Source organism: Macaca nemestrina, chromosome 7 (genome assembly GCF_043159975.1).
Source record: "Macaca nemestrina isolate mMacNem1 chromosome 7, mMacNem.hap1, whole genome shotgun sequence".
Lineage (NCBI taxonomy): Eukaryota > Metazoa > Chordata > Mammalia > Primates > Cercopithecidae > Macaca > Macaca nemestrina.
In genome coordinates this window covers 17,578,943-17,589,767 of record NC_092131.1, presented here as the reverse complement: position 1 = coordinate 17,589,767, position 10,825 = coordinate 17,578,943, and the positions used below count along the sequence as shown (strand labels likewise).

The window sequence follows — 10,825 nt, the reverse complement described above, 5'->3', positions numbered from 1 at the left end:
TCTTTACTAAAAATACAAAAATTAGCCATGCATGGTGACGGGCGCCTGTAGTCCCAGCTACTCAGGAAGCTGAGGCAGGAGAATCGCTTGAACCCAGGAGGCGGAGGTTGCAGTGAGCTAAGATCGCGTTGTTGCACTCCAGCCTGGGTGACAGAGCGAGACTCCGTCTCAAAATTAAATTAAATTTAAAAAAATAAAAGTGAAAACCACAATTTAATCTCAGTCCTGTTGGTCAGAAGTCCAACACGGGTGTCTCCAGGCTAAAGTCATGCTGTTGGCAGGACCGTTCTCTCTGGCGTCTCTAAGGGAGAATCCGTTTCCTTTCTGAGCATTGTTGGCAGAATTCTGTTTCTTGGAGTTGTGGGGCCGAGGTCAGCATTTCCCTGCTGGCTGCCAGCTGAGGCCTTTGCCAGTCTGTGAAGGCCACCCTCCCTCCTGACTCGCGGCCCTTCATCTTCCGCCTGCAGCAGCAGGCCCAGTCCCTCTCTCCAGCTGACCCTTCTTTCTCTCTGCCTTTTCTACTCTTAGGGACCCTTGTGATTACATTGGACCCACGCAGATAATCCAGGATAATTTCCCTGTTTTAAAGTTTACAATCTTAATTTTTATCTGCAAAGTTCCTTTTGCCATGTAACATCCACAGGTTCCAGGGCTTAGGGTGTGGCCATCTTTAGGGGCGCCACTCTGCCTACCACAGAGGACATTCACACATGGGGGTGGCCCAGTGCAGGGTGAGGACAGGGTGCTCGTGGGGAAGGCGGGTGTCAGCCCAAGCAGGGTGTGGAGCTGTCTGTGTGGAGAAGCACCACAGCACGGGGACTCAGCATGGGCAGGGGGAGGGTGGCATCCATGTGGGGTGTACGTGCAGGGCTGGGGTGGTCCAATACGGGGAGTCAATGTGTGCAGCCTGATGTGCAGTGTGAGAGCCCAAGTGGGTGAGGAAGGCATCTGCAGGCACGGGCTGGTGGCAGGGGAGGGAGGCTGCTTATGTATGGAGGCAGTCAGGTAGGGAAACAGGACGGTGGGCGCCAGGTTTCTCTGAGGAGTTAAGACACAGAAAGGAGAAAACAAGAAGGACCCCTGTCCACTGGGAGCGCCTAGGAACAGTGACACCCCAGCTGCAGCAAGCACCCCGACCCAGACCTTTGCTTCTATGTAGTATTCTCCATTAAAAGGAGTGAGGGCTGATTCCAGGGCTAGGCAGGGAAAGGACAAGATGAACCCAAAGTCTGTTTTGCCAGAAAGCAAGGAAGTGCTCAAGGAATGATAGGGACATGTCCAAAGGACACCGAAGCCTATGTGAAGGGACTTCCACTGGCCAAACCTGGGACAATCTGAGCATCCCAACAGCTAACTATTAATGGAATTCAGTACAGCCCTTTAAATAGGGAACTACACACACATACCACTACATATGAATTGATCTGAAAGTCTGCTGAGGAAGGGGTGTTTACAGAGTTTGAGAGTATCCCACAAAACACCGTTCAGTTAGAAAGGAAAGTCCCACTGGAGAAGTGCAGCAGACACCGTCTTCGCCAAGTGGTCAAAATGCACATCGGTAATGGGCACTTTGACAGTACGTGCCACCCAAGAGTGTCACTGCTGTCACACTCCTGCCAAAGATGCTTAGCGTGAATCCAGTGATGAGGAAACACCAGGCAAACACAAACTGAGGAACATTCTACAAATTCAGAACATTTCAAAAGTATCCATACCTTGGAAGTCAAAAAGCTTCCAGTCAGAAGACCAAAGAGATGACAACCAAATGCAGCTCCTGCTCCTGAACTGGACCTTTTCCTAGAGGACGTGACCGGCCTGAGGACCCGCTGGGAGTACCGTGTCCATGCCGACTTCCTGCTCAGTGTCTGTATCGTGAGCGGGAAGCAGACTCTCGGCAACTGCCTCTCACGTGGTTCAAGAAAGAAAATTCTTTGTAACGGACTTGCACCTTTTCCGGAAGTTTGAAATTAAAAAAAACCAAAAAACAAAAAACCCAGCACATCAGTATTGCCTTTTCCTTATTGGTAATAGCTGAGCCTTTTCCTCTAGAGGGACAGTCTCCCTCATGTCAATCCTACAAAAGCAGCTAAAGCAAATGCCAGGGCCTAGAGTGTCAGGGTAGCGGGCTGAACCGTAGCCCACCCCAGCTGCTTCTCCAGTTTGCTTGTTGACCAAAATGCTGAAATTACCGTTTCAGCAGTTGGCCACTGAGGCCTGCGGTGCCAAGTGCAGGGATTGCAGGGGTAAGTGCTTGTGAAGTAACAGAATTCCCATAGCAATTTCTTCCCTGGCTTCCTACACTGGTGAGCCGGACAGGGAGAGCCCTGTCTGCCTGCAGAAAACCCACCGGCTCTTTGGAGCCCTTCCTCAGCAAGACCATTTAAGGTGAACTCTCCCATCACTCCCTCTGCAGCAAGCCCAGCTTCACTTTTCCAACGCAAAACAGTACGTGTGCCTTACAAGTAGTAGCTGCCTCCTCCTACTGGGGACACCGCACAGAGGTGCCTGCTGGCCTCATTCCAGGAAAGAACACTGTCCCAAACCCGCGGCGGGCCGACCACTGTGGTCTGATATGATCAGTGGCTCCTTTGAGGAAACGAGCGCTCCTGATGAAACGCATGAGCCACTGTTTGACTCGAGCTCAGACCCCCCTTCTCAGCCCTCCGAGCTGATGGTTAGTCTTGGGAGGCACGGAGTCGTCTTTCAGAACTTCATGTCAGCAATCTCAAACGGGCTTTTAAAAAACAACAGTGATGCTCTCGACATCTTGTTGGTCAGGCCTGAGTTCTTCAGCAGCCCCAGGGCACGCTGCCCCTCCAGCTCCAGGCGGAGGCATCGCGGGCTAAACTCAGGGAACTTTCCACGCACCGCTTGCAGGCCAGAACATCAAGCCTTAACTGCGGGTCTGAACACAAGAGTAAAATCTGCTCACCAGCCTGGGGAAAACATCCTAGTGCTGAAAAACCAGCCCTTTATCTCAGAGAGGGCCTGGCAGGGCCACCACGCCACCAGCGGAGGGGACTCACTCACCACACAGGGGCCGGTGCTGGCTGCACACAGGCAGAGAATGAGCAAGGACGTTGCCACACGTCAATCATCATCGGTTTAATGACCCCTTGGCATGACTCTCTGGCTATATACAAATATACACATATTCACATATATAATATGTAAATAGCTTTTGTGTCATTTACACACCCAAAAAGTGTGCAAGATGTGAAGAGGCTGACAGCCCACATTATTACTATCGAGAAAGAACATTTCGAAAGCTGAGGTCTCCCAACACACATGTTCTCCGCTCACGCCTCCTAGCTCTGCAGGGTGGGCAACTTGGCCTTGCTGCTCTCTAATCCTCCAGCAGCAGCTCCAGCTCCTCCAGCGGCAGGCGCACCCGGAGCTCCTTCTCAGTCATCAGGTCCAGGATCTCCTGCATCTCGTCGGGGAAGTACTCCACGGCGTCCAGGTATAACACCTAGGGGCAGGCAGGAAGGCCACCCCACTCAGCCTCCACTTCCTGTCAGCCTGGAGGAACTCAGGAAGCAAGGGCCAGGTTCCTGGTGACCCTGCCATCCTGTCGCCCCCCACGGCCCCTGCTCCCCTTGGCTCAGACTTTCTTAACTCGGGCAGCACTGGGCACATTCAGGAAGGACACCACATTCGCAAAAGCGAGCAAACGCCAAGCGAGGCCTTCTCTTTCAAAAGGGGGGCCAGGAATTGCTGGCTGTCACCCTCAGTTTGACTTCTGAGTGTCACCTGACCTGGGCCCTCACAGCCGGGCTGGGACATGATCCCAACTCTTTCAGCATCTGGGCTGAACTCAGCAAATGCTGGGAAACCTGCTACCCACGGCAACACTTCCATGAGCTCCAGCCCCAGGCAGGGCCAGGCTCTGACTCCACAGGGGACAGCTCCACCAGGAAAAGGCTCTGGATGTACCTTGGGACAGGGTATGGCATCCATGAGCTGAACATCCCCGGTGCCGCGGAGCAGGCCAGGAAGACACTAGCTGGACGGAGCCCTGGCGGGAAGTCTTCGGGAAGCTGAAGACACCATGGCCTTTAACACTTACCTTTGCCCAAGGGCAGTTCTGAAGCGCTTTGTAGAATACACCTTTGCTTCTTTCTTTATTTCCTAAGGAAACCTGGGGTGAGGGGGAGAAAATACAAACATGATTCATTGACACACAGAGGCTAAGGCTACACAAACGCCCTTGGATGATGGGCACAAGCCCCTCAGCTTCAGTGAGCCTGCCTGTGCGGAAAGCCTGTCACCGTCACAGGGGCCGTGGGATGGGGGCAGGTGCCAGGGAGCACTCTCAGAAGCCACTGCTGTATTGGGGTTGTTTCCTCCCATAAAAACGGCCCAAGAGTGTCAACCCTGAACACGTCTGACTTTTTAAAGTCTCGTATCTCCTCCTCTGCTGTGGGCTGTCACGTCTGGGTGTTATAACAGTGCTTGAAACCAAGCAGCGTCGGTGAGATGAGGCTGAAGACCTTATACAAATAGAGAAAATCTTCTACGATACTTATCTTAGAAAACATAGAGAAGATACTTGCTTTAATACTTGCCATTTTCTGAAAACCATCTTTTAGAGAAACGAGGCGGCCAGGACGGTGATCACTACCTTACTAAAGGTGCAAGTTCCATCAGCAATCTCAGCATCACTGTGTGGATATTCAGCACGTGTTCTCTAGATATAAAACCCTCCATCGCGACTCAGCCACACAGCCTCCTTCCCAGCCCAGTGTGGAAGGAGACCCAGCCTGGGACCTCCGCTGACAACAGCCCCTCTCCAGCCCCTCCAAGGAATCACAGCTCACACAGGCAGCTCCACAGGTAGCTGGCTGTGCAGCCAGGAGTGGGCACAGGCAGGGCTTGTGGGGCTGAAGTTTCTGTGTTTCCATCCACCCCGTCCTTCAGGCTCCCCTCCCTCAGAAGAGTGTTCTAGGGGACACCAACCTTGCCCAGCCAAGCGGCTGGGGCACAGCATCCAGCCCAGGACCAGTGAGGGCTGCTGACCGGCCTCCCAGAAACCTGAACAGTGGCATCCAGGGACTCCAATCTCCAATTTACATCTCAGGAACTCCATCTACCAAGGATGGCCTCATTCCTTTTTCAATTTTTTTTTTTCACGGTCTATGTTGCCCAGGCTAGCCTTGAATTCCTGGGCTTGAGCAATTCTCCCACCTCAGTCTCCCAAGTAGCCAGGACTCCATGGCCGGTCCTTCTCAACTGTTAACTCCCACAGTCACAGGGACCGGAACTGTGATAACCTTGCTTCAGGCAAGGCCCAGTCTGTCCCCAGCCTCTGCAAGTGCCACGCACAGGGCCAACTGTGAGGCTCGGAGGACTCCTGAGTGTCCTCCCTGGTGGGAGCCTCCAGTTCTGAGGCTGAGCCTCTGAATTTATAACCAAAGAGCCATTGAGCGCTGTCTTTCCTTCCCATGCCAATATACTTCAGCGTCCTTTCCTAAGATACTGACAAAATTTAAGACTTTTTTTGTCGTTTTTGAAAGAAAGAAGAAAAACTTTATGACTGTACTTTCTCAACCATGCACAGCTAATCCTGGAACCCAACAAATCCAGGTACACCAAATCCAGGCTGGCTAGCCTCCATCAGTGCTGGAGACGCCCCTACTGTATGGAGGTATGGAAGGGCTTGACGCCAAGTGAAAGCTTGCTGTGACTATGTGTGGCTTCCGTCCATGATTTCATATTCTGAGACGTGGCCTGTGTGTACCTTTGCCTTCTGACTGGCGCAGAGTCTCAAGGGAGGGAAGAGTTCATGGGTGCTATCTGGCTCTCCTGGTCCTCCTTCCTCACCTTCTGAATTGACAACTGAGACTCCTCATGAAATTCCTAAGTCAGGACTGAAACATAACAGAGGGGGCAACTCTTCTTTGCTGGAGTTCCCACGGTACTGTGTCTGCCACCCCACGGGATTGTGGCCAGGTAAATGTCTCCTCAGGTGGACTGGGAGCATCTCAGGGAACCAACAGGGTCTTTGCTGGGAACCTAAGAAAACAGCTAATGGAGGAGAACTGCCCTGATGGGTCCCCGAGTGAGTGTGTGATTCGGCCAAGGGCAGTCTCCCAGAGGGAAGCGGGAATGGAGACTTCATACAGAGGCCTTTCCCCTCACACGAAGCCCCAAGAACTGAATCTCATACAAACTGTCCGAAGAACTCAGCCAACAAGATGCTGGCCAGGCACGGGGGCTCATGCCTATAATCCCAGCACTTTGGGAGGCTAAGGCAGGCGGGCTGCTCGAGCTCAGTAGTTCAAGACCAGCCTGGGCAACATGGCAAAATGCTGTCTCTACAAAAATACAAAAATTAGCCCAGCACGGTGGTGCGCACCTGTGGTCCCAGCTAAGGTGTGGGGGTTGCTTGAGCTCAGGAGGTTGAGGTTGCAGTGAGCTGAGATTGCGCCACTGCATTCCAGCCTGCATGACAGAGCAAGACCCTGTCTCAAAAAAACAAAAAATGCTCACGACTCAGACCTGAGCTGGGCCATTAATAATTCTCCCCCGCAGGACCACGGGGGAGACGAGTGACAGTGGCGGGCAGCTGCCTGTCGGCTGCATCACTAACGTCCCAAGTGTCTGAGCCCTCCGTGTAGAGAAGCTATCTGGTTTCTCGTAATCACTTGTTTTGGCATTTGTCTACCTTCTTAGCAGATGTGTGATGCCTCCCCATGGGGGAAGCAACATCTCTAAGAAAACGAGGAAGCTGAAGGTCTTCAGGCTCTTGCAAATTTTGATTCTCTTTTTTTAATCTCCTTATAAACAAATCTGAGCAACTGTTACCTTATACAGCTTTTTAACTAATTTAACAAAACATGACCAACCTTGCCCAAACAAAAAAAGATCCATTTCTATAATGCTCCCTCCTTGTGCTCCTGAGAGAAGACGGACACTCTGCTGAGAGGTTTACTGATTTATCTCTGATAGATAAAAAAAGGGGGCTTCTTTTCCCACCCACCAGATCTTGTAAATGATGGTCTTTCAATATATACCAATTCCTGCCAGCTGTCAACAGGATGGAAGAAGTTATACTAGAGGGTAAAAGAAAATCTAATGATTCACAATTCAGAAATGCCACTGTGCCCTTTTTATTTAAGACGTCTTTCATCAATCCCATGAAATCAGCTAACTGGCTTATATACTCATAGTTCCTTCTTTATTGTGTAGGCAGACGACCAAATTAAAGGATTTTAAGTATCTTGAAAATAACTGCAATTTTAGCTAAAACAACAAAACAATAAACAAGCCAGGCGCAGTGGCTCACGCCCATAATCTGAACACTTTGGGAGGCTGAGGTGAGTGGACTGCTTGAGGCCAGGAGTTCGAGGCTAGCCTGGGCAACATGTGAGACCCCATCTTTACAAAAAAATAAAAAAAACCAGCCAGGCATGGTGGTGCATGCCTGTAGTCCCAGCTACTCAGGAGGCTGACGTGGGAGGACTGCATGAGCCCAGGAGGTTGAGGCTGCAGTGAGTCGTGACAGTGCCATTGCAGTCCAGCAGCCTGGGCAATAGAGTAAGACCCTATCTCAAAAAGAAAAGAAAAGAAAAAAAGTTTGGTGGAGAGTGTTAATGTATATGCAAAACAGCGTATTTGAAAGTCTCTCCTACAAGTGAGGTTTTAACCTGCTAAGTTCCAACATTAGTGGAAAATTTTAACTGCTGTTTGTCCAATTCCTTTCCCTCCCATATTCTCCATGGCCAAGAATAAGCTTTAATTCCTTCAAACTCTTTTTTTTTTTTTTTTAGACGGAGTTTCGCTCTTGTTGCACAGGCTGGAGTGCAGTGGCGCAATCTCAGCTCACCACAACCTCCGCCTCCCGGGTTCAAGTGATTCTCCTGCCTCAGCCTCCCGAGTAGCTGGGATCCCAGGCATGTGCCACCACACCCGGCTAATTTTGTATTTTTAGTAGAGATGGGGTTTCTCCATCTTGGTCAGGCTGGTCTCGAACTCCTTCAAACATTTTTACAGGGGAAAAAAGTGCAAACAAGCAAATACGCTTGCATGCATGTTGCAAGAGTGTATGTATGTGCATATGTATAAGCATGTATGTATGTGCACATGTACACAAAAAGGCACAATCGCACAACCAGCCTCACAGCCCTCCTCCAGGGAGCCTTAGCCTTCCCCCTGGCCTGCCAGGCTCTCTTCTCCTGCCTCTTCAGACACCTGCTACCTTCACCTTGCATGCTGGCCCTAATGTGATTTTTCCCTGTGTTAACAAAGTGCTAGGAGCCTGCCCAGATGCCTCAGGAACTGCTATGGGCACTCTGCTCTAATTGGTCCTTAGTTCCAATACTACCTTTCCAAAAAGAGAGAAATTCCCTAAGGGGTCAGATATTTTTTTCAAAGCCAACAAGCACTTTTTGTCCACAACCCAACCAAACTAGGCTAATGGCAGATTCTTAGTAAAAATATGGTACATTTGTACCTTACCCTGCCTCTACCTGTAAAAGACTGGGCAAGTTAAACTGGCAAATGTGCGAGCTCCACCATTTTAAACGTAAAGATGGGTGGAATCTTTATGCTGGGAATATCAGGGAGCATCTGCCCTGCTCCCTCAGCTGAGCAGCCTGATGACAGGAGTGGAGGTTTCACTAAAACCCTGGGCTCCTGACTCTGCTGCCTCAAACTGCCGTCTCTACCAACAGCAGCGTCCTGCCTGCAAGTTTCCAGCTCACACACGAGTCAAACCATAAGATCAGAGCTTCTGGGTCTGAAGAATAAATGTTAAGAGAAATGCACAAACTTTTGCAGTTTTTTTTTTTTTTTTTTTTTTTTGAGATGGAGTCTTGCTCTGTGGCCCAGGTTGGAGTGCAGTGGTGCAATCTTGGCTCACTGCAGCCTCCGCCTCCCGGGTTCAAGCGATTCTCCTGCCTCAGCCTCCCAAGTAGCTGGGACTACAGGCGCCTGCCACCACACCCGGCTAATTTTTTGTACTTTTAGTAGAGATGGGGTTTCACCGTGTTAGCCAGGATGGTCTCCATCTCCTGACCTCGTGATCCACCCACCTTGGCCTCCCAAAGTGCTGGGATTACAGACGTGAGACACCGCGCCCGGCCGGAAATGTTGATTTTAAAAATTACATTCTAGATTGCATTTTTTTAAAAAAAAAGACAAGGTCTCACTTTGTCACCCAGGCCCGAGGGCAGTGGTGTGATCATAACTCACTGCTACTTCAAACTCCTGGGCTCAAGGAATCCTCCTGCCCCAACCTCTGGTGTAGCTGGGACCAAAGGCTCACACCACAGTGCCCAGCTAATTTTTAAATTTTTTTGTAGAGATGCGGTATCGCCATCTTGCTTAGGCTGGTCTCGAACTCTTGGGCTCAAGCAATTTTCCCGCCTTGGCCTCCGAAAGTGCTGGGACTACAGCCTGAACATTGCACCCATCCTGAACCTTTTCTTTTAAAAACAAAACAATCTGGACCTAGAAATTCCTATGAGCAGAATGAAAAAGAATATAGGTCTCTTTCAAAGGAAAGCTCTTAGACCATTTTGCAAGTTGCCAACTTAAGTCAACTTAGAGAAACCCACATTAAATCCTATTGCACTCAATAGCCTAGTAACTACTCTTCAACTTCGTTCTACCAAATATTTTGAGGAGACGGACCACTTGCAACCTCTTCCCAAGTCCTGAGAGATCTGACATTATCCCATCAGGATTCCGTAGGGATTCACCAATGCCAAGAAGATGAGAGTGAAATGTGGCCTCCCAGCTCTCTTGGGCAGGGGCTTCTGGACAGCCATACTTTCTCATTAATGAAGGAAAAGGTAGAGCTCTGCATGAACACAAAACATCTCAGTATTTTCTTACCAGAAAGTTCAAATACATCCTCCACAGCAAGGGGCACTGGCTGCCACTGTCACTGCGCATGGCGTTTTCAAACAGGGCTTGGATCCGATGCGTTAAGCCGGTCTCAGGAATTGTGGCGTGGATCTCTCTACCGTCTAACCTGCAAGGCAAAGGCTCATGTGACTCTGACACAGTTCTCTCATGCTACATCACAGGAGGGAGAGATGCCTTAGTGATGACAAGTGTCAGCAACAGCCGGATCAGAGAGAGTCAGGGAAGAGAAGTCCCTCAGGCACAGGGCGCTGTGCACGGGGCTTCTCCAAGGCCAGGAGAAGGCACAGGCAAGAGTTCTGTGGTTTCTACACCACACCAAGTCTGAGTCTGTCTTGAAGTCACACCAAAACCCCCCCGCCCGTTTTCTAAAGAAAGCTACCCTTTGCCAGGCACAGTGGCTCACGCCTATAATCCCAGCACTTCAGGAGGCTGAGGTGGGTAGATCATGAGGTCAGTAGTTCAAGGCCAGCCTGGCCAATATGGTGAAACCTCGTCTCTACTAAAAATACAAAATTTAGCAGGTGCCTATAGTCCCAGCTACTCAGGAGGCTGAGGCTGGAGAATCGCTTGAACCCGGGAGGCGGAGGTTGCAGTGAGCTGAGATCGCGCCACTGCATTCCAGCCTGGGCGACAGAGTGAGACTCCATCTGAAAAAAAAAAAAAGAAAGAAAAGAAAGCAAGCTACCCTTTAATCAGCAGAATGCAAATTCCACTTTACAGGAAGAAAAGACCTTTTGATTTATAGTAGAGAAAGCAAGGCTCACATGGAGTGAACAAAATCCCAATGAAGGAATAAAAAACAAGTGAAATATTATTCAAAGACAGTTTTGGCTAATTTATAAGGTCAGAGTGAAGCAACAGCAAAGATTCTGGGAAAACAATGATGCCTAAGCTAATGTGTCCCCCAGATTAACATTTAACCTTTAGAGAGAAAATACTGGATCAGGCCGGA

General features: G+C 50.0%; 1 protein-coding gene across 1 annotated transcript in view; it reads right to left on the bottom strand.

The window, feature by feature from the left end:
* Window positions 1-3,089: 3,089 nt before the first annotated feature.
* LOC105467563 (NRDE-2, necessary for RNA interference, domain containing) overlaps window positions 3,090-10,825 on the bottom strand; it is a 51,089-nt gene continuing 43,353 nt past the window's right edge. The window contains exons 12-14 of the mRNA XM_011717253.3: window positions 9,841-9,979; window positions 4,070-4,141; window positions 3,090-3,472 (exon numbers count right to left, since the gene is read on the bottom strand). Coding sequence (XP_011715555.2) covers window positions 3,347-3,472; window positions 4,070-4,141; window positions 9,841-9,979 — 337 coding nt within the window. The 3' untranslated portion in view covers window positions 3,090-3,346. The remainder of the gene's footprint in view (window positions 3,473-4,069; window positions 4,142-9,840; window positions 9,980-10,825) is intronic.